The following is a 19,879-nucleotide window of genomic DNA, read 5'->3' as shown; positions in this document are numbered from 1 at the left end:
TACTCTGAACGCAATGGAGATGGTGTCACTGTCGATTCACCTTCTCGATGATCAACTTGGAACACGACCTTGACTTCAACGCTGTCTGGTCAAGTCCAGGCCTTTTCTTCTCGAGATGCTTTTCGTCTCCATTACCCAAGGCATGTAGAAGATACATTAAGAGCGTACTTGGCACTCGCCGTTAGATATGGGCGTAGGTATGTATGTGATCAACCTCATTACCGTGGTAAGACAAGAAGTGGAGGTGTAAGACAACTAGCTATTTTGCTAATACCCGTGAAGGAAAGGGGTGAGACGCTGCTTGGGGGGTCTTCTTCACCGGGAGCTTGGGCCGCTGGCTAAATTGACGTACTTTGATGGGCGTGACGGGGTAGTGGGGAATCCCTGCTCTGGCGCGCGCGCCGCCAAGTTCCCGCACCAGCTTCATGCCACCATGCCACCCCCAGAGCTCGCAGCACCTTCAACCCCCGGCCCCCAACCTTGATTGCGGACTTTAATTTCTCTCCGTCCTCCCTGATCGACCTCCCCTTTCCTGTCAAATCGTCCCGCTCTCATAGAGCACCCTTCAGATCCCATGGAAAGCGTAAGCATCACCACCTCCCAGTCCAACGTCTTCCCCCTTCCACCCTTCCCTCCATCCATCAAAACTCCATCCCATCTCCAAACCCCCCAACAACCGCCAAGACATCTACACACGCTGTTCTCTCCCCCAAGCTCACCAGTCCAAAACCGCACAGCACGGCATAGCCCGCACAGCCCGGAAACCACGCACCGAAGCCCAGCTCCAAACCGACCTCGCCAAGATCGCCAACCTCCGCGCCCTCGAAGACGCCCTCCTCCGCGCCTCGCCGCGGCCCGCCGACCCGGCCGACCCGGCGACCCTCGCCCTGACCACGAAGCTCCTGCGCCTGAACCCGGAGCACTACACGGCATGGAACGTCCGCAGGCGCTGCCTAACCTGTGGATCATTATCAAGACCCTCGCCTGGGCCGTCGCCGTCGGCGCCGCCCGCGAGTTCGTCAGCAGCATGCACTCCGCCTCCGTCCTCCGCCGCTGCGTCGCCCTCTTCCTCGACCGCGATCCCGCCAGGCCCCGCGTCCCCACCGGGCCCAGGGAGTGGGAGGAGTGGTACAACAGCTGATGCGCCGCCGGCCGACGATGACAAGGTGGTGGTCGACACCCTCAGGAGCGAGCTCATGTTCACGATCCCGCTCCTGCTGGAGTTCCCAAAGAGCTACTGGATCTGGAAATACCGCTCCTGGCTCCTCCAGCAGGCCATCGATAGACTACCCAGGCCCGTCGCCCGGCGCATATGGGAGGAGGAGCTCGGCCTCGTGTCCAAGATGCTTACCAAGGACCGCCGCAATTTCCACGCCTGGGGCTACCGGCGCCAAGTAGTCGTCATTCTCGAAAGCGCGGCTCTCGACGGCACGAGCCTGGTCGAGGCCGAGTTCGCGTACACGACAAAGATGATCAACACGGACCTGTCCAACTTCTCGGCGTGGCATAACCGGTCGAACCTGATACCCCGCCTGCTAGAGGAGCGCGGCGCCGACAACGAGGCGCGGCAAAAGTTTTTGGAAGATGGTAAGGGCGATTCAATATACAGATATACTCTTATGGAGTTTGCGAGTGAAGCCGGCTAATGGGTAGCAGAACTCGACCTTGTCCGTGAGGCACTAAACGTAGGCCCAGAGGACCAGTCTCTGTGGTTTTACCACCATTTTCTCGTTCAGAACATGACCGAAGAGTCAGACGGGCGGCCCAGAATCGCACCGAGCCTGTCAAGTCCACAAAAGGCATCCTATGTGAGACGCGAAATTGAAGATATCAAGGACCTTTTGGAAGACTACGACGACATCACGTGGATTTACAAGGCGCTGCTGGACTACACGAGGGCGCTGCCGCGCATCGAAGGAAGGGAGCTCAGCGAAGAAGAGACGGAAGAACTACGAACGTGGATGGCCAAGGTGCGTCAGCTGGACCCTATGCGTAACGGGCGTTGGAAGGATCTTGACAAGGAGTGTAATCTGCTCTAGCTTGTACCAAAAACAAGAGATTTCGTGTAATCGTGTGGTCCCAAGCAAGCGGCGGCGTCACGAGGAACGGGTAGACTATCATTAGATATTAGGTACAGCGGCGATTTAGATGTACACGCTGCGGATCTACGTGCTAAAAAGGTAATGACCACTTCCTGGCGAACCATGTGAGCACCACACAGAACGCTCAAGAGGCGCACTTGCCCTTGACAAGGCTGGCGTTCTCTCCGACCAACCCGTCAAAATACGACAGCAGCGTCTCAACGGGGATCAAATCCATCAGTCCCAGCGCCGGGTGGGACGACTTGAGGACCTGGCCGCCCCAGAGAACTCTGACGTACCAGCCGCTCTCAGCCGAGCCAGGCGTGGTGGGTGTGGACGTTGACGCGGGAGGGTTCTTGGCGCCGCCGTCATTGTCGTCGTCCGCCCCGCGCTTCTTGTACAGCTCAAAGACGACCTCGGAGCCCATGCCGGGCCAGACCATGTGGTCGAGCTGCAGGATGGACAGCAGCCGCGAGACGGAGCCGTCGTGCGCGACGTTGTGGAAGTAAATTGTCTCGCTCGTGCCGTCGACGGCGGCGCGCAGGTGGACGGCGAGCTCGGCGACCCAGACGCCCCACGCTGCGACGCTGGCGGCGAGGGAGTCGGGGCTGTCGCGGTAGAGCTGGGAGTATTCCCAGTGGCCCAGGCGGTATGCCGCGTCGGCGAGGTCCTGCGTGACGCAGGTGGTGGAGTTGGCGCCGCCGACGAGCTTGCAGGGGAAGGGCTTGTCGTGGCACTGCCGGGCGGAGAGGTTGTCGTAGTAGTGGTCCAGCGAGGCGTGGAAGCCCTCGTCGTCGGCGGGGACGCCCGAGATGTCGTCGAGGGCGGCGTAGAGCGGAGCGGCGGCGGCGAGGTGCTGGGCCCAGGCGGCGTTGGAGGCGGATTTTATGCGGTTGAAGAGGGCGTAGCCGGCGGGGCAGGGGTACTGCGGCTCGAGGGAGTCGACGCCGGCGGCCTGGATGGTGAGCTGGAGGGAGTCGGTGGCGGCCCACATGCCGTTGACGACCATGCCGGCGACCTGGCTGGTGATTTGGTTGTTGGTGACGCGGTACTTGATCTTGCGGCGCCACTCGGGCGAGTTGACGGCGTCTTGGCCGGGGAGGAAGCCTAGGAGGTCGTGGTAGACGCCGTAGATGTCGGCGCCGTGGACCCAGGAGTCGTCGAGGCCCTGGGCGGTGATTTGGGGGAACTGGCAGGTTCCTATCCAGCCCGCGGGGACGAAGGGGTTGACGGGGGAGACGTAGACCTTCCAGTAGGTCTTTGCCGGCTTGTTGCTGCTGGCAAAGGGCTCGCCGTAGTAGAAGAGTCCTTGGTCGTCGCAGTTCCACTGGTACGGCTCTACGGGGAAGGCGTTTGAGGCGTAGGGTGTACGTTTGTGGTGGCGGTGAACCTTGTGGACAAGTCAGTGATTAAGGAAAGGAGGAGGAAGAGGTAGCAGTGGAAGGGGGTTCGATTCGTTTTACTCACCAATTCCACGTACTTGAGCTCGTACTCATCCGACGGCTTCACATACTCCGTCTTGCGCACATGAGGCATGTTGCACCAGTTGTACTGCCCGTACCTGTCGTCGGGAGTCTTGGAGGTGTCGTAGATGAACCCCCAGACACCCTTGCCGTTGATCACGGCAGTCAGATTATTGACCTCTGTGCGAGAGGGCGCATGCCAAGTCAGACCAACACCAGCGGCTGCATTCACAACGCCGCCAGCGCTGCTGTCAGTCCCAGTCCCGGTGCCAAAGACAGCAAGGCCGGCCAGCAGAGTGGAGGAAGCCTTGGGCGCCATGATATGGGGGAGGGCAAATTGGACAAAGATAAGGAAACTAGCAACGATGACGAGGGACTTCAGCCAGGCGGCCGGTGACCCGATGAGCCTTCTCGGGAAAAAAGTTGAGGAAGCCATCCATACTTATGGGTGGGATGCGGCAAGGCGGCGGGGGTGACCTCTGCTTTCTCCGAGCGAGACTTGATAAGCAAGCAACGCGGGCTCTGCGTGTCTGTAACCCACGTGGCTCCGCAAAAAGTGAGATCCAGCTAGCACCCGAGTTCAAGGATAATGAGCGGGTTGAGGCAAATGGGGGCCAAAGATGAATTAGTTTCCCGTAGTCGTATCGAAACCTCGCCGGGAGGTCGTTGGACAGGTGGGAGGAAGGGTGGGAGGCTGGTGTTGAAGAGATGGAATGGAGTGTGTACGGAGTGCTTCGTCAGGGGGGACGTGCACCACGTGTTCCGCCGACTGGTCGTGAGCTCAATGGAACCAACCCAAGGTGGATCCGTACCTAAGGTAAGGAACCACGTGGGAACCTACCTTGAGCAGACGTAAGGCCTGGGCACGTGCTAAGGTACCTAACCCCCCCCCCCCCCCCCCCCCCTAAGAAAAAGGACAGGGTCCCTACCACCTTACCTAACGGGTACCTTGGAACGGTACGGAGTACCTTAGCTTGAGCGATTGGCCCCACTCCGACCCGAACCCGTTATTTCGGCGCCGGGACCAGCCTAGGCGGTGTGGATCCTTCAATCAACCGGCACTTGACCTCATACCATGCTGCTCCCGCACACCTCCCCTCGTCGTCACCCTACACTCACCTTGAGTTAAGCAGGCAGGATCACGGTTTTCCTCACCCTTGTTTCCATGTTAGCATCATTGACGGAAAATACTGAAAAAGGTAACGAAGATAAACATGTTTCGAATCTCAGATATCCTTCATCTAGTACAGGCCATAAGCAACGCAATCTATCCTGTTTTCCCATCACAGAAAGCTCCTCTCCCAATCCAGCCATTATTCCGCAAAAGTATCCAGTGGGGTCTTCTCTCGTGCCTCCGCAAGGAATCCAGCCAGTGGGCCTTCGAAATCCTCGCCCTTGTGCGGTCTGACGAGCGTCACCTCAACTGTCTCGCCGACACCCTTGTACCACAGATCGGCGGCTGTCGAATCGCTGCTGATGTCCATGTCGCGAAAGACAAGGAGCCCAGCCCATGGTATCTTGTTGGCAGGTGTGGTACTTTCGACCAGGCTCTACAAACGGCGGTGTCCATCCCGGCTCGGACGCATCGGGATGTTGCATCAGCCACCGACTTTGACCTCTTCCAGGATATGGCCGTGATGAAGCGAGACGGTACATCCAGAGTCCAGAGAAGGAGGTGCATTTGGTCCCATGTATATTGGTGTTGTCAATGATGAACCTGCTTACAACACTCATATCGGCTCCCATTTGTCAATTTTCCCACAAAAGTATAGCCAGAAGTTTGGGCTCGGATTCATAGAGAACGAAAAGAGGGTTAGAAATATATGTCATCAAGGCATTCATTCTGTGACCTCCCAGTGAGGCTGATGTAATGTCTTTGATTTTGTTTCCAGCGTCCAACTGTTGATGCCTGTGTGTTTGGCTCATTTCCCTGATGCAGATGAAATTGGTCCACAAAATTCCTTCTGTATGCAGAACTTGAATGCAGATTCCCACCAATCTACGGAAGGCAGAATACGATACTCTTGATGCCATTCTTCTTCAAGACGTATGTTACCAGAACACATGTCATAATGTGATGCACACAGTGAAATGAACTCTACCTGGTGTTTGATGTAGCACTGGGTACACATTGCGACAAACAGGAGGAATTCACCATGATCTTGCGGGCCAACTCTCCATACGAATCTAAGCCTTTCACCCAGCCTAAGTCTTCTGCAAAGTTGAAATCCAAGGAGGAATATGAGCTACTGCGTCACGACCCGTTACGGAGCTGCCATCCTATGTTCTCACAAGTTCCCTTGTTACAGAGTTAACTGGGTCTAAGGCTGCTGAAAGGACGTTCCTGGAAGATTCCGTCTTGAAAGTATTCCGGTTCGACAGTGTTCACTCGTACGGAACTCAATTGCTGCAGCCTAATATCTTTGTGATGCATGGAAGAGCTCTCGTTGCAGTAGGATAAGGCAGTGGAACAAAGCCTCCAATTCCCTGCACCAAGGTGATCAATGCGGTGAAACATCAAATCATGGGGTACCTGGAGTGTTTTGGAAGAAGAGCCTCTGTTTAAGCCTACGAAAAAGTTGAGCCGCTGTGAAGAAAGAGATGGAAGCAAATTCACCTTCGTTGCCTGAGGTAGGCCTGTTGTGTGATTGAGTTTTGTTCGTCTTTGGTTGATTGATTCGGAGATGGAAACCTTCCTCGTCGTGCTTGTGCAACCTCTGTGGTGACTTTCCGCCAGGTACATCTTCCCCGACATGAAAAGCCGAGCTTCGCCACTTCGACCCCCACCGATATATCCTCAAGGATGAGCAAGTTCAACTTGAGGTGCTGGAACGCTTTTCAATGAGCCCCGGACCTCAAGTCTTCCGTTGCAAAATCATTGCGTCGCCCAAGTACGAGGATAAAGATAATCGCGAGAAGGTCCCCGACCCACGGACCCAAGTCGTGGCCAAAGTCTTTGACCACAAGCTCTGGCCGAAATAAAACGGCACGCCGATCGACAACATTGAACTCAATGAAGGCCTTCTCAGCCGAGAGAGTTGGGCTTACAAGCATCTCTACCAGAAGAACTTGACCGGCCCGCCGAACATCACTGCCCAGTACTATGGCACTTGGGCCGTCAAGTTCCCCGCCGGCAAGACTCCCGAAGGGCGCGACCAGTACAAGACCGTGGCTCTCATCCTCATGGAGTACATTGACGGCTACTCCATCGATGATCTCTGCAATCGAGATGAGTACGGTGATCTCGTCCCGGACGATGAGTTGCCGTAAGAATTCCACCAATCCGATGCGGGACGTCCAGTGCTTCTGGATATCAATCACGACACGCGGATGGAGATTCTCAGGCAGCTAGCTTATCAACGGCGCCGTCAAGCACATGCACAAGGGGGTCATGGACGGCGATTTCGCACCTCGCCATGTATACATCACAATGCGAGACGGAACAGGTGATCTCGAAAAGCCTCGGACAGTTCTGTTCGATCTCAGTCGCGCACGACTTTGGTCAATGACCAAGTACATGCAACAGCCCGCCGATAGCATTCACTGCTACGAGCTCGTTCCGAATACAATTCATCCCTCCGAGGTCTGCAGCGCCCCCGCGCTAAGCGACTTCGCCGGATGGTATCCCCAAGAGTGGCTCAACGAGGCTATCGAGGGAGACATAAGGGGAGGACGCTTTCGGCCCTTTGCAGGAGGGACCAGATTACTCCATCCACCAAACCGTGGATAGGGCTATCGCCGAGAGAGATAGAGAGGAGGCCTTGAGCAAGATGAAGGCGGCGATCATCGAGGGTGACTTTCACGTGCCGTCCTACCCACCCTTCTACCCGGCAGCCGCTACTTTGGAGATCCCGCGTTTCGGCTCCCTCAACATTTCACGGGAATACAATCCCGCCCATGTCGGCGAGGCATCGGTGTGGGAGTCACCGAGGAACTTTGACTCACCCCTCCGCGTCGATATCCCCCCGCCTGTCCTCCAGCACGAGTCTGGTGTGAGTTCGACGAGTGACCATTGGAACCAAGGCGGCAATGCAGGTGAGGCGTCTAACTCACACACACACCACGATCAGCCGGCCTTGAAGGGCGACCAGGCTTTTGGCAAGCAAGAGACACCGAAGCCTAACAACAAGAACAAGAAGAAGGAAAGACGGGGTTGAGTCTCTCCCCCTCTTCTCTCACTCTGTCTCTCACACTCTCTCACTCTTACTATCTCTCTATCGTCGCATCGGAGAAGTCGACCTTGGTTATTTGCCAACCGCGGTGGGTGGTCCGGGGATGCTCCGACTTGAGCCGGGAGGGGCTCGCTCGCCTTTTTTCTTTTGGCGTTGGGAACACGAGAACATTTGGGACATTGGATTTGGGATATCACGAGGAGACTGGGTTACGGGGATATGGGAAAATTTGGCGTGGGCAGTCTGGAGTTTCTAGATCTCTTTTGTATGTGTGTTTTGGGTTTTTCCTTTTGCAACTGGTCTACCTACCTGGGAGATGTTCCCCCTTCCTTCCAACCGGGGGTTATCTACTGAGGAAGACACTGCAGTTGTGAGGGAAGTCTGCATCTCAACGTTTGGAGGGGAAACGAGAAAATTAGACAAGGAATAGCAACAAAAGTCCTTTGAGTTTGGTTCGTCGGGCATTTCCATTGTGATGCCCCTCTCTCGTGAACAACATTCTCTGGCCATGTTCTCCCTAGGATACGACAAACCGTAACTTGCAAACGGATCTAGAAAAGCCGGCAAAACCAACCAGGCAAACGGCAGACGAATGAACCATCTTGGGACGTGCGATGAGTTGCCTGCCTAGATTCTACTTGACACAGCCCCATCAATCCCCTCCTCCCAGATTTTCAAACCGTTATGAGACTTCTAGCACCCGTTGCAATCTAGCATCTTCTTTATACACGACTCTATCCAAGACTCTACCAAAGACTCCAAGACTCTACCCATCAAAAGCCAAAGTCTCTTACCCTTCCCTCCATCATCGTACAAACGTCAAAGAAAATACCATCAAGAAAAGAACAAAAAACTCTCTTCTCACCTCCCATCTTAACCCCTCCCCTACTTACGCCCTCCTCTCCCACGCAGCAACAACGGCACCCACAATCTCCCCCCCTTGGTAATGGCAATCTCGTGCCCGCCCCCGAGAACAACGACCTCGACCGCGTCCTCCCCGAGCACCCGCTCCGCATCCCACACCGTCTCCCCAAGCACGACGATGTCGTCATCCTCCCCGAGCAGGAACAGCACCCGCCCCTTTCTCAGCCCGGGCTCCGATGACCACCCCCTCCCATCATCACCGCCATCACCGCCATCACCGCCATCACCGCCATCACCACAGCTACTCCGCCTCGCCTCCAGCACCTCCGCCAGAACCCTCCACTCCTCGTCCCCGCGATCGTAAATCGGCGCGTGCCGGATCGTCGACATGTAACTCGTCACGAACCCGGGATGCCTCGCGAGCTGCCACCCCACCACCTCCCCGATCCGTCCCCCGCCCACGAGCCTAAGCTCATCCCACTCCTCCTTCTCCTCCTCCTTCTTCTCCCCGTCCTCCTCCTCATCATCATCATCAACAGTCTCCTTCTCGGGTACATCACCCCCGCCGCCGCCGCCGCTCCCAACTCCAACCGCAGCAGGCCTCAACCTTCGCCCAACAAACCACCTCCTCACGCCCTCCGGGATCCAACCCGAAGTATACAGCACCCGGCTCCGCCACCCAACATGCGCAGCGGAGCGGACCAACCCGCCCGGCGCGACGAGGTTAAGCGACCTGACGAGGTGCGGGTGCGTCGAAGCGAAGGCGGCGGCGACGGCGCCGCCGAGGGAGTAGCCCAGCAGGTGGAAGGCGTCGTTGCCGGTCCAGCCTGGGGAGGGGGACGAGGCGAGCGCGAGGAGGATCTGGGTGGTGTAGAGGCGGGCGTCGTGGGGGAGGTCGAGGGGCGCGTCGGAGTAGCCGCGGCCGAAGAAGTCTGGGTTGTCGTGTTAGTTAGGGGTGATTTTTTTTTGGAAGGGTGAGATATGGGGGGAAGAGAAAGAGATGAGGGACTGTGTGTGGTGTGTGGTGTGTGGTGTGCAGTGTGTGGTATGTGATGTGATGTATGAGATGAGTGGTTTGCTTCGAGAGTGAAGCCCAGGATGCCGTGATTATTCACACGCTGGACAATGTTCTTCACATCTCACATTCCGGATATCACGGCCTCACACATCCCCATCGTCTCACACCCCCTCACACCCCCTCACTATCATCATCACCATCAGCATCATCTAAAAAAAAAAAAAAAAAAACTCACCAAAAGTCATAACCCTCCAACCCCTCTCCACAAACTCCCCAGCAATACCCCCCAACGCAAGACAAGGCGTCCCAATCCCATGCAGCAAGAGAACCCTCTCCTCCGCCTCCTCCGGTCCAAACTCATACACCCGCAGATTCCCGTACGCCGTCGCAACGTCCCGCGTGCCGGGGAACACGTCGGGCGGGTACGGCAGCTGCACCCGCTCGTCGTCACAGCCCGGGCCCAGCGTCGTCCATTTCGGAGAGCGGGCCGTCTTGCGGCCGTCCCTTGCCGGACGCGGGGCCGGGAGGGCGGCGGTGGTGGTGCTGCGGGAGACGAGGATGAGTAGGGTGGTGGCGGCGGCGGCGGTCGCTGCTGCTAGGCCTAGGCCAAGGCCTACCGGCATGCGTGGGAGGTGCCTCTCCAGCAAGTCATCCCTCATTGTGCGATGCGTGTCTCTCTCTCCTCATGGGCTTTTAGGGGGGGAGAGATTTTCTGGAATCTTTCGGACCAATCACTTGGTGGTAAGGATGTTTGTGCAACCGTCCGGGCGGGCTGCGAGGCTTGGTGGGTTGCGGTTGCGGTTCACAAGGTTGGTATAGGATGCGGGAGGGATTTCACATGATGGATTGTATCCGCGGGTATGGGATGCGCGGTGGGCGGGTGCTGCGCCGGGGTGGGACGGAAGCCCCGTCACCGAACGGAGGTCGGGTAGAGGAGGGCAACACCGTACGGTAGATACGCATGCAACGCGGGGGGGAGGGATATGACAATCGCTCGAGTGTCGTGAGGTTTGGGTTCCCGACGGTGGATTACCGTCGTCACTTGATCGATTTCTGAAAATTACCGAGCCATGAGCATGATGCGTTCCCCTGAACAGAGAGGCATCCCATATTCCCTAGACTCGTCGTCGGCGTCGCCGCCAGGTTCTGCGCCCCTCCGAGAGGGGTGACGTCGCAAAGTAGCCGGCTCTCTCCTTCGATTCCCCATGGGCATGGTATGGGGCCTTGGCTATGGGGCGGGGGTCCTCGACTGTTTCTGTTTAGTGGGAATCTGAACAATGCCATTCACTCGGGATCCGGAGACCCTACCTTCGTCCTCGACGTATGCCGGGTAAGGTAACGAATGGGGTGGGAGGGGGGTGAAGAACAGCGCATACAGCGGAAAGAATGAAGACTTCCTTTCTCTGCCCTACCGCAGCATGTCGACGAGTCCCGACAGCGAACCATCAGAGTCCAAAGACACCGCCGCAAACTGCAGCGTCTCGTTGCATCCGCGCCGGAGATGCATCGGATGGAAGCGGAGCGGGATTCACTCGCCAGCAAAGCCCATCCTCGACCCAAGCAAGCAGGCCAGCCAGTTAGGTAGTCAGTCACCTCACGCTCATGTCCGTACCTACTGGTAGGCTGAACCAGCAGACCGCCAAGCAAGCACTGTGCCGTTTGACAGATTGCCCCACCAACCACTACCACCACCGCTGTGCTGGAGGTGGCATGGCATGGCAGCCATGCCATGCACCACCAGTGAGTGCCGCCGGCATGCTAGGTAGAGGCGTCGGTTTGGCTGGTTGAATGCTGTTCCGACCCTGTCAGCGTCGCTGGCGACGCCGAACCGTTCGCAATCTTGCTCCTCCTTATTTGCTTTTTTCGTTGCTCTACCGTCGATGCAGGAAGCCCTCCCTATATGGCGCAAGACAGGTGGTGTACGGATACATGCCGTGGAGGTGGCTCAGCTGGTAGCTTGCCGTCCTTTGCCTTGCCAACCCAAGGTAAGCTTTAGCTCCCAGCTCTCGTCTTCATGCTTCTCCAACCCCCCAGAGGACAAAGGAGGGGGAGGGGAAGATGGGAACGGTGAGAGAGTGGCGGCGAGGTGGTCGGAGCGTCCCCCCACTGTGAGCTGTGAGACGGCAGACGTGGTGTAGAACCCGGGGAACGAGGTGAGGTGGTGAGACAGGCGAGAGGAATAATCCGCTGTCTGGATCGAGCCTGGCCCAACCTTGAATGCCAAGATGGCGGTGTGGCAGTGAAGAAGGGGCGTTTCCATGTCTTCCCATGCCCCCCTCAACCTTGTCGGTCTGCCGTCCGTGTGTCTGACTTTCCCAGTCCTCCCTTGCCCATGGCCTGCCAGATCCTATTCACCGAGAAAGCAAATCCGTGAGATCTCGTGGGGTGGGTGAGTCGAGCAACGTCAGTTGTCAACTCAAAGAGCAACAACGATCCTCAGTCAGCTGCCACATATAGACGCAAACATGCCGTCCGCCGCCATGCACATCGCACACTTGTTGTTTCACGCGGGCGTTGATATGGTAGGGTTTGAAGGTTAGCGGGAGATTGATTGGTGATGGCACGACTGGTGAGGCTGGAAGGTTGGTCCAGAGGCTGGGAGACCAAAAGAAGCGAAAGAAGGTTGCCCAACCGGCCATCGAATCCTTCCTTCCAGAGGAGCTTCGGCGCTGGTAGGTGTAGAGCATCGAGCGTGGATTGGATGCGTCAACAGGAACTGTGTGACAGCGAAGGTCGAACTCAATGGCGGAATCCCCACACATCCATCTTTCTTTTCTTGATGTCTAGACCCTAGCAACCTGGCAAATGTTGGCTTGCGTATCTAGCTGCAGGTATTGTGCTGTGAGCTCGTTCGCAGAGAAAAACAAGAGCCTGGCAGGAAGGATATCGAAGATGAGTGTCAATCCTGCCCCGATGTGGAACAAGCCCTGGAGAATGAAAGGGTATGCCGCTCCTAGGGGAACTGCAGTCTGCTGAAAGGGTCCTCGGCCTCTCTGCACTGCGGGCAAGCATCCAAGAAGTGTCCGTAGCGTAGAGAGCCGACTGGGCGACTAAAATAGCAGCCTCCGTTCCATGCGCGGGAATAGGTAGGGGCACACTAGGCATAACTGGATGGCATGGAAACGGTGGGCAAACGGAATAATTGTCCGTTACGTCGTTGAGAAGAGCCCCCGGCCTTGTACCCGTACCAGTGCTGTGACTGTCGCGGCGTTGCCAAAGGACAGAGAGCGAGCGGGCGGGATGACGGTTGATCGGAGACTGGGTGGACTGACTGGTTGACCGGGCTGACTGTCGAGGTGACGGACTGGACGTGGGGTGACAAGGCGATGGGAATGCCATTCTGCCCCCTTTCGTCACTCGGATTCCCCTATGAGCTCCACTGTAGAGATCACGAAGCCATCGTCAGGTGTCTCAAGATGGTTTCCCATCTCCCATGCCCCCCTCTCTCAAGACCCCAGGGCCCCAGCCGTGCCCTGCCCCGATTCACCTCCACTGGCAGATTGGCCTCCGCAGCAGGGGCGACGTGCCAGCTTCAGCCTTCAGCGCTTCTGCCTTCACAGCCATCGGAGGGACAAGGGAGCTGTACTGTGCCACAATTGGGGAGGAGACTCAGAGACCCCCAGGGACCAGAGACAGTTCCCAGGGTCTGCCCAGGGCGCTGCTGGCGTGGTCGCGCAAGAGGCCCGTTCGCTTCATGCAGTGCTGGTGCAAGGTCGGGTACCACAGCAAATCCCACGCTTCGCCGTCGAAGCTGTGGAACGTATGGTCCCAGTCGAGAGTTGGTCTAGAAGGCGTTTGGCGCCCACCGCCGCAGCGGGAAGCTGTTATCGATGGCGATAGAGTTGCTCCCATACGTGTGGCATGTCGAAGCTTACCTTAATCTCGACCTGGCACCTCCGCAGCAGCACCAGCAGCAGCAGTCCATCGGCCGGCAGTCGGAAGATTTGACGGATCATGAGCATGGTATCCGTACAGAGCATCTGTACGCATGCACGGCACGGAAAGTTGTTGTATGACTGAAGCCGAGAACCAAGAAATGCTAGAATGGGAAGGGAAAAGAAAAAAGAAAAAGGCATGGATCGATAAACAAGTCTGAGGCGTCCATCATGGCCTGTTCATGGTTTGGCCACTAACGGATGATGCTGGGGTGAGGGAGAGGGGGAGGGGCAGAGAGTGACGAGTGACGATATGGGGCGAGAAACCTTCACTGAGATCTGAGTGAGTGTGTGAGTGTGTGAGTGGGTGAGTGAGTGTGACGGTGAGATCGGTCAGTTACGGACTGGCAAACGTCTGCCCCACTGTTAGTGATGCGCGAGTGCCACTTTGTGGAAAAGTTGGTCATCCAGATGGAAGGCAAAGAGAACCTGGAAGGTGCTGACTGGCCCAGTACGTACCGATGGTTTCCCTGTATTTGGGCAGTTGCGGTGTGCCCTGTGTGAGAAATGGAAAGTGCGAAGCATGGTAGCTTCCACGGCAGGTGGGCTGCAGTCTGCGGATGTGGCAGTCGCACACTGTGGACTACATGACTTGATGCCTAAATTGTCAGGTCCACAAAAGCGACATTCGGGATGCGGTCTGTCGCTTGATTCGCCTCCTCCAAGCGTGCCAGCCGCCACGTTTCCGAATCCAGGCCAGAAGGTCAAGGGCCCATGGTCATTTCTCGGTTATTATTTTTCTTTTGCACTAGACCAGGGGTCTAGCGACCAGTCATAGCGGCACCGGGTTCCACCCAGTGTCTGCATGTCACTGGCTTACAGCCCTGTGTGTGTGTGTGTGTGTGCACGGGTGCGTGTGTGTGTCTTCTCTCTGGGCTGTAGGGTAAGGTATCTACACAGGAGACAAGGTAGGCACGAATACTTAGGTAGGTTCCTTCCATGCCTTTAGCAGAGAGCAGAGAGCCACTACCTCGCTGTCCATCATGCAGTCCGGGGCTCTAACCTCCTGCAGCAGTGCGCAGCACCATTCATGTGTACGTACCCAATGAGAGTGGAGGATCTTTGGGGCCTTGGGCAATATCTCTGGCACTCTGCCACATCACAGTGTGGGTGGCGGACAGTGTGAGCAGCCGATGACAATGTTTGGGTCGTGGCTGGCAATCCCACGCTGAGAGGTACGTATCCGTAACCTGACCCTTCCCGAATCCCCCGCCCACATCCTATGTACGACCCTTCACTGGCTGCTCGATCGAAGCCTCGACAATCCATTTGTCTTGCTGCCGCTGTGCAGTTGTGCAGACTTCAGAGTGCCGGTGGTACCATGGACCGACTGTGGTGCGTTGCACTGTTCCAGCTGCAGCTCGTCCTCCGCCGTTCAGTCTGCCCACCGCCCAGTGCACACAATGCATCACGCAGTCCCGTCCGTTCCAATGTGTTCCTCCTCTTCTTCTTCCCCATCTTCAGTTGGCTGAGGGCTCTCCTCCCCCCCCCCCCCCCCCCCCAAAGGTTGGGATTCGGCCGGACCAGGGCCACCCAGCAGAGAGGGTCGGGAGGGTTTCACTTTGGACTGAAGCAGACAGGCGGGCGCACTCGACAGTCGACCTTCGATACTCTGATCGGATACACAATGTGGGCGAGCGGACGACATGAAGCCAGCCGAGTAGGAGGAACCTGGGAGGCAGACCTCCTATCGTTGGATTCCCCGTACGGTGTCTATTGCAGCATGGGAAAAGGGAAACACTAGGCTGCGTTTCTCGTGTTTCTGAACATCAGATTGCGCCAGTTTAATGCCCCTGTGGTAGCAGTAGAGCATGCGATAGATCAGAGAGCTACCACCGACAAGACGATGCCATCGTGCGTGCATCCCAAAGGTCTCTCTCTCACTCTTCATCAGACATTGCACCGCGTCAGCCCAAAGCATCCTGTCAAGTTTGCCGAACTTTGGACAGGACCGCCTCATGGAATAACAATAACAACAATAACCACCCGCCATCGAGGGTTCTTTAGCTTCGCCTGGAATTCCGGACGAGGTCGGAGAGTCCTTGAGTGCGTAAGGCTTTGCGGATAAGGGGAGGGATGAAGAAGGAAAAAGGGACGCCGAAGCGCACGAGCGAAGACTGGACGAGAGCAAGACACACGCCGTTGGTCGGACCACGGCCAGGACCGAGAGTAGGTAAGACAAGCCGCAAGACCGCAAGAGAGGCAAAAGAGAGTGGTCAGTTGATCACAAAAAGGAGAGACATCTCGATACAGCCTGGGGTGAGGCACCATGGCATTCACCCCGGGGGGGGGGCATAGAGTGAAGAGAGACATCAAGGCGACACTGCTGTATACTCGACGATTCGACAGTGACAGACTGACAGACTACAGTGGCAGGGAGAGAAGGGGAGACGGTGGACGGTTCAAGATGGGAGGGAGGAGTGCTGTGCCCCCCCTCATCCACCACCATCCGTATCATGTCTCATCTCTAATCTCGCTCTGTTCTCTCGTACTCCGTACCGCAGCAATATTGAATGTGCTCCTGGTTGATTCCCCATCAATCACCGCTCACACTGGGGTTCTGGAATGACAGGTGTGGGCAGCCAATCTCTCCCATGGCCGCAAGCGGTGCCAGAATGGTAAACAAGAACAAGCGGCTGTCGCCGGCGACTCTCCGACTCAGGGGGCTTTTTGGGGGAGGGGGATTTCCCTCGCGGCTGTCAGCACTGTGAAGGGCTATGATTGAAGAAAAACAAGGCCCACAGTGCGTCCTGCAACGGGCAGACTCGGTACCTGCATGCCACGCCTCAGCTTGCCCTGCGTCCATGTTCCGACGTGGAATGCCTAAGATGGGGGGATGGGAAAGAGGAAGGGGAGGGATGCAGGTCTGCCGAGACTGACGGTGAGATGTGGTACGGATACCTACCAACGTGCGAAACTGAGAAGGGTATTGGAGTGAGAGTGAGAATGAGAATGAGACCGAAAGTGAAAGTGAAGATGAGAGAGAGAACGTGGGAGGACGATACTCTCTGTGATCTCGCCAGCCATACAGACCCCCCAGTGCATCCGCTACAATTGCATTGCAGCATTCACTGTCGAACACCCTCCGACCAGGTTTACCCAGGCTTGCCGGGTACACATAACTCTTCGCTTCCCACATCTTGCCTTGCCTTCCCGCCCGCTGCGCAGTCACCTTACGGTTAGGTTCAGTTCAACATCCAACCCTGGTGTACCGTGTGCCTCCGGTCTCATTCACTCACTCTATCGCTCACTCACTCACTCACTCATTCATCGTCTCCCCATCCAAATACGGCCAGCCCATGCCCCACCCCGACAATGTACTGTCCGCCGCACTGGTAGGGTTGACGGCAGCCGGCGCCACGCCCCAAATTTACACCAGCCCACTAGGCCGCGCTAGTCCCTGGTCGCTATAGTCTGAGATCTGCCAGCCAATAGAAACAGGGTGGCGAACTCGCATATGGCGTCAAAGAGTGGACCCACAGTGTTTGTCAAAACAACACTGTCTTCTGATCATCTCCCATTGGGCAACCTGTGGGTCCACCGCCGCCCCCCCTTCCCTCCCAGTGTCCTTTCCTTGCCCTCCGTGCCCTCGTCGCTCCTCTCGCCTACCCGCTCACCTTTCCACCGTCCTCCCACCCTCCCACCATCCTGCTCGAACCAACAAAACCATCGCTTTCTCCGGATTCCTCCCTCCCGATACTTTTCAACATCTCTCTCCCCCCTCTTTCCAGACGTACCTTTTCTCCCACCGCATCTTCAAATCTCGAAACCACAAAACGCTTGTAAACGATCATACATACCAAACCGACCTAAAAGAAAAAGCATTGCTTTCTTCCTCTCTTCTACCTTGAACCTATTCATCGCGCACCCTTTTTTCCACTCGCACAACGTCGACTCGGCAGGTTTCATTGTTTGTGTTTCAAACTGCAATAATACCGCACAGCTCGGCTCGCCCACATAAGACCATCCGCACACCCGCCACACTGCCTCCCAACCAACAAAAAACGGCACCCTTTCTCCGACCTCCCACCACGATATCACTACGGCATCTACCTCGGAAACATTCATAGATAATGTCTTCATACTACCAGTTTAACCACCACCAGGCGCATCCCACCCCTGCCGTCCCCGGTGCCTCCCACAACCACCATGGCGGCCGGAATCGCAGAGCGCCCCGGCTTTCTGTTTCCCAGAACCAGCACAAGCAGTTCCGTGGCGTCCGAAGCATGAAGGAGTTGAACGATTCCACCACCCTCAACCTTTTCCGCTCAAAGTTTGAGGCCGTACGCTCGTTCGACCTCGAAGACGACATGGAATTCTGCCCTGGCCTGTTGACCGACAGCGACGTAAGTATCTCGGAGCCTTGGATCTGTCTTTCATGATCCGGTGACTAATCCTGGTCGCCGCTGCAGATGAACTCCATCAGCTCTTCTGAGCGTTCTTCCCTGGCCAGCAACTCTCCTGAGTCCTCTCCGACGCAGCAACCCCAGACCGTCGCCCCTGGGTTCTCCCTCAACTCTTCTTCTCCCGCCTTCATCCCTCCCGCGTACCAGCAGTCTAGCCTGAAGCTTCACCAGCCTGCGGCTACCCGCGCCCGCAATGCCATTCCCATCGTCAACCCGGCCACCGGCATCACCATGTCGAGCCCGCCGCCCTCGGTTTCCCCCGCCAGGATGCAGCAGGGCATGGGTCGCAGATGGTAAGGAGTTGATCCCGCTCTCGTGACAGAGGGCTTGGGGTTGCACTCCTTGCCGTCTGTGCCGATGCATGCTGATGTGTAAAATCTTGCTCATTCGGCTTGTTTACACCGGCCATCTTGGCGGGCACCGAAAAGAAAAAGAAGACCAAAAATGGCAATGGCATCGATGATTTTCTTCCTTGCGGGCTGGGTAACCTCAAGGTAATGGCTAGACTGCCGGCGTGGTCTGGTCATCTGTTGGCTCAAACGACATTCCCCTACTGTACAAACAACCTCAACGACATACCCTGTTTAACCGACAAAATCCCTTCGAGGCTTTTTCAACGGCGCGGAATGAGAAGTTAATCGATACCATTTTTCCTTTTTTTGGGTACTTTCGACTACAAAAAAAACTCGACAAAAATCTTTCGGTGTCCTCACCTCGCAAGATGAGGTTGGACTTGCACGAATGGCGTTTTCCACACGGATGGTTTTTCATTTTCACGACATGCATCGGTGTGAATCACACCACGGCGGAGTTCTCGGATATAAATAATTCTCGGCATCTTTTTTCACGGACAGCGGGACGACTTTTTTGTTTTCCAAGATGATTCAAAATTTCTGTTGCTCATCATGGTGCTCGACGGGTCACGAAGTCATTCCGGAAAAGATTATCTCGACATATAGAATGAGTGTCTTTTCAGCAACTTATTCGGAGCGGGGGGGGGCAACAGGTGTTTCTGTTATGGGCTCACATGGGAAATATCAAATGGGTGGTGGCGGGCAAAGACATGCGTTGCTATTGTTTTGCGGCAAATCTCCAAAGCTTGGAAACGGTACCGGGAAATACCTTTTTGGGAAAGGTGGAGTTGGTCATGAATTTTGGGTGCGGCCTGCTGGCGAACCCCTGCATTGTTACCTGTTTTGGTTGAGCGATGCGGACGGGGATCGCGCAGTCCTTTGTTGTTTTCTTGCGCCTCTTCTCTCATTTCATTATTCGAGGATGGACTATTCATACTACTATTGCTCGATATTCCGGCGGGGCAGGTCTAGCATCTCGCGACACTGGAAACGGTTGGTGGTGGTGGAGTCACCTTGTCTGGGCACTTTCGCGAGCATCTCGGAAGAGTTGTGTGTTTCTGGATAGCGGTCTGAGACGATAAATGGCTCTGGTAGTTTTTGGGTCGGAGAGCGGGATACCTTTTGGGGTTGTACAGGAAACGCTCAAGATGCGAATGGTGTTGAATGGGATTAGACCAAGCTGTCCGATCTTGTGGCGCGAAGCCAGCAAGGCGCAATGCAATATACGATATGTTCATCAAATGCTGTTCATCAAGAGTGACTCAAACTGTCTGTAAACCTTCAAAGTAGGTGAACCACTTGTCGATGCCGATATCGGTTTCCAGATCCCAGCAAGACAGATGGTTGACGAATGGCCAAATACCATCAATAGGATTTGACGTTTCGTCCAGGTAGCTTTCCACCCTTTGGAATAAGGAGATGACTGCATTCTTCCCCAGTCTCTTCATGCTTACTGCATATTTCCCCTGAACCGTGACAATGCTGATATATTGCAGGATATCACAAGAAGGCTGCTATCGAGATGCGTGAGACCGCGGGGGGGGTAATCGGACATAGATCCCCGACCCGCACTTCCCTCGAACCCCC

At 56.2% G+C, this 19,879-nt stretch overlaps 9 protein-coding genes across 9 annotated transcripts; 5 read left to right on the top strand and 4 right to left on the bottom strand.

Moving 5' to 3' along the window:
* Positions 1 to 428: 428 nt before the first annotated feature.
* On the top strand, positions 429 to 2,039 carry BDP81DRAFT_368941 (uncharacterized protein; the record flags this gene model as incomplete). The annotated part of the gene is made up of 3 exons (XM_060586576.1): positions 429 to 583; positions 738 to 1,587; positions 1,654 to 2,039. The coding sequence occupies exons 1-3, from the start codon at positions 575 to 577 to the stop codon at positions 2,037 to 2,039; spliced, it is 1,245 nt and encodes a 414-aa protein (XP_060447968.1). The 5' UTR covers positions 429 to 574.
* A 187-nt stretch (positions 2,040 to 2,226) lies between these two features.
* On the bottom strand, positions 2,227 to 3,863 carry BDP81DRAFT_313784 (histidine acid phosphatase; the record flags this gene model as incomplete). Its single annotated transcript, XM_060583927.1, has 2 exons — positions 2,227 to 3,471; positions 3,549 to 3,863. The coding sequence occupies 2 exons, from the start codon at positions 3,861 to 3,863 to the stop codon at positions 2,227 to 2,229; spliced, it is 1,560 nt and encodes a 519-aa protein (XP_060447967.1).
* Positions 3,864 to 4,628: 765 nt separating this feature from the next.
* Positions 4,629 to 6,814, top strand: BDP81DRAFT_404137 (uncharacterized protein; the record flags this gene model as incomplete). The annotated part of the gene is made up of 2 exons (XM_060588902.1): positions 4,629 to 5,194; positions 6,564 to 6,814. Exons 1-2 carry the CDS (start codon positions 4,759 to 4,761, stop codon positions 6,812 to 6,814), a joined length of 687 nt encoding a protein of 228 aa, XP_060447966.1. The 5' UTR covers positions 4,629 to 4,758.
* A 160-nt stretch (positions 6,815 to 6,974) lies between these two features.
* Positions 6,975 to 7,701, top strand: BDP81DRAFT_391475 (uncharacterized protein; the record flags this gene model as incomplete). The annotated part of the gene is made up of 3 exons (XM_060587551.1): positions 6,975 to 7,165; positions 7,275 to 7,536; positions 7,615 to 7,701. 3 exons carry the CDS (start codon positions 6,975 to 6,977, stop codon positions 7,699 to 7,701), a joined length of 540 nt encoding a protein of 179 aa, XP_060447965.1.
* A 900-nt stretch (positions 7,702 to 8,601) lies between these two features.
* BDP81DRAFT_313495 (Alpha/Beta hydrolase protein) lies at positions 8,602 to 10,221 on the bottom strand (the record flags this gene model as incomplete). Its single annotated transcript, XM_060583896.1, has 2 exons — positions 8,602 to 9,512; positions 9,834 to 10,221. 2 exons carry the CDS (start codon positions 10,219 to 10,221, stop codon positions 8,602 to 8,604), a joined length of 1,299 nt encoding a protein of 432 aa, XP_060447964.1.
* Positions 10,222 to 10,541: 320 nt separating this feature from the next.
* On the bottom strand, positions 10,542 to 11,436 carry BDP81DRAFT_176052 (uncharacterized protein). Its single transcript, XM_060582212.1, has 2 exons — positions 10,907 to 11,436; positions 10,542 to 10,847 (listed from the first exon to the last, which is right to left on the bottom strand). The coding sequence occupies exons 1-2, from the start codon at positions 11,327 to 11,329 to the stop codon at positions 10,827 to 10,829; spliced, it is 444 nt and encodes a 147-aa protein (XP_060447963.1). The 5' UTR covers positions 11,330 to 11,436; the 3' UTR covers positions 10,542 to 10,826.
* A 687-nt stretch (positions 11,437 to 12,123) lies between these two features.
* On the bottom strand, positions 12,124 to 13,180 carry BDP81DRAFT_176031 (uncharacterized protein). Its single transcript, XM_060582211.1, has one exon. The coding sequence runs from the start codon at positions 12,935 to 12,937 to the stop codon at positions 12,389 to 12,391; it is 549 nt and encodes a 182-aa protein (XP_060447962.1). The 5' UTR covers positions 12,938 to 13,180; the 3' UTR covers positions 12,124 to 12,388.
* Positions 13,181 to 17,606: 4,426 nt separating this feature from the next.
* BDP81DRAFT_313796 (uncharacterized protein) lies at positions 17,607 to 18,236 on the top strand (the record flags this gene model as incomplete). Its single annotated transcript, XM_060583928.1, has 2 exons — positions 17,607 to 17,879; positions 17,946 to 18,236. 2 exons carry the CDS (start codon positions 17,607 to 17,609, stop codon positions 18,234 to 18,236), a joined length of 564 nt encoding a protein of 187 aa, XP_060447961.1.
* A 291-nt stretch (positions 18,237 to 18,527) lies between these two features.
* Positions 18,528 to 19,444, top strand: BDP81DRAFT_176015 (uncharacterized protein). Its single transcript, XM_060582210.1, has one exon. It carries the CDS (start codon positions 18,819 to 18,821, stop codon positions 19,356 to 19,358), a length of 540 nt encoding a protein of 179 aa, XP_060447960.1. The 5' UTR covers positions 18,528 to 18,818; the 3' UTR covers positions 19,359 to 19,444.
* The last annotated feature ends 435 nt before the right edge of the window (positions 19,445 to 19,879 follow it).

The sequence above is a fragment of the Colletotrichum phormii genome, assembly GCF_030913505.1.
Source record: "Colletotrichum phormii strain CBS 102054 chromosome Unknown BDP81scaffold_5, whole genome shotgun sequence".
Taxonomy (NCBI): domain Eukaryota; kingdom Fungi; phylum Ascomycota; class Sordariomycetes; order Glomerellales; family Glomerellaceae; genus Colletotrichum; species Colletotrichum phormii.
The sequence above is the reverse complement of the archived record's forward strand: the minus strand, read 5'-3'. Positions and strand labels throughout refer to the sequence as shown.

What these genes read in the sequence shown, in the direction of transcription:
- BDP81DRAFT_176052 (XM_060582212.1), bottom strand. Translation starts at nt 11,329, where the DNA reads ATGGCATGGCTGCCATGCCATGCCACCTCCAGCACAGCGGTGGTGGTA. An exon ending in GGCATACGTCGAGGACGAAG is followed by an intron (nt 10,848 to 10,906) that starts GTAGGGTCTCCG and finishes AAACAGAAACAG; the next exon opens with TCGAGGACCCCCGCCCCATA.
- BDP81DRAFT_176031 (XM_060582211.1), bottom strand. Translation starts at nt 12,937, where the DNA reads ATGGCATTCCCATCGCCTTGTCACCCCACGTCCAGTCCGTCACCTCGA.
- BDP81DRAFT_176015 (XM_060582210.1), top strand. Translation starts at nt 18,819, where the DNA reads ATGATTCAAAATTTCTGTTGCTCATCATGGTGCTCGACGGGTCACGAA.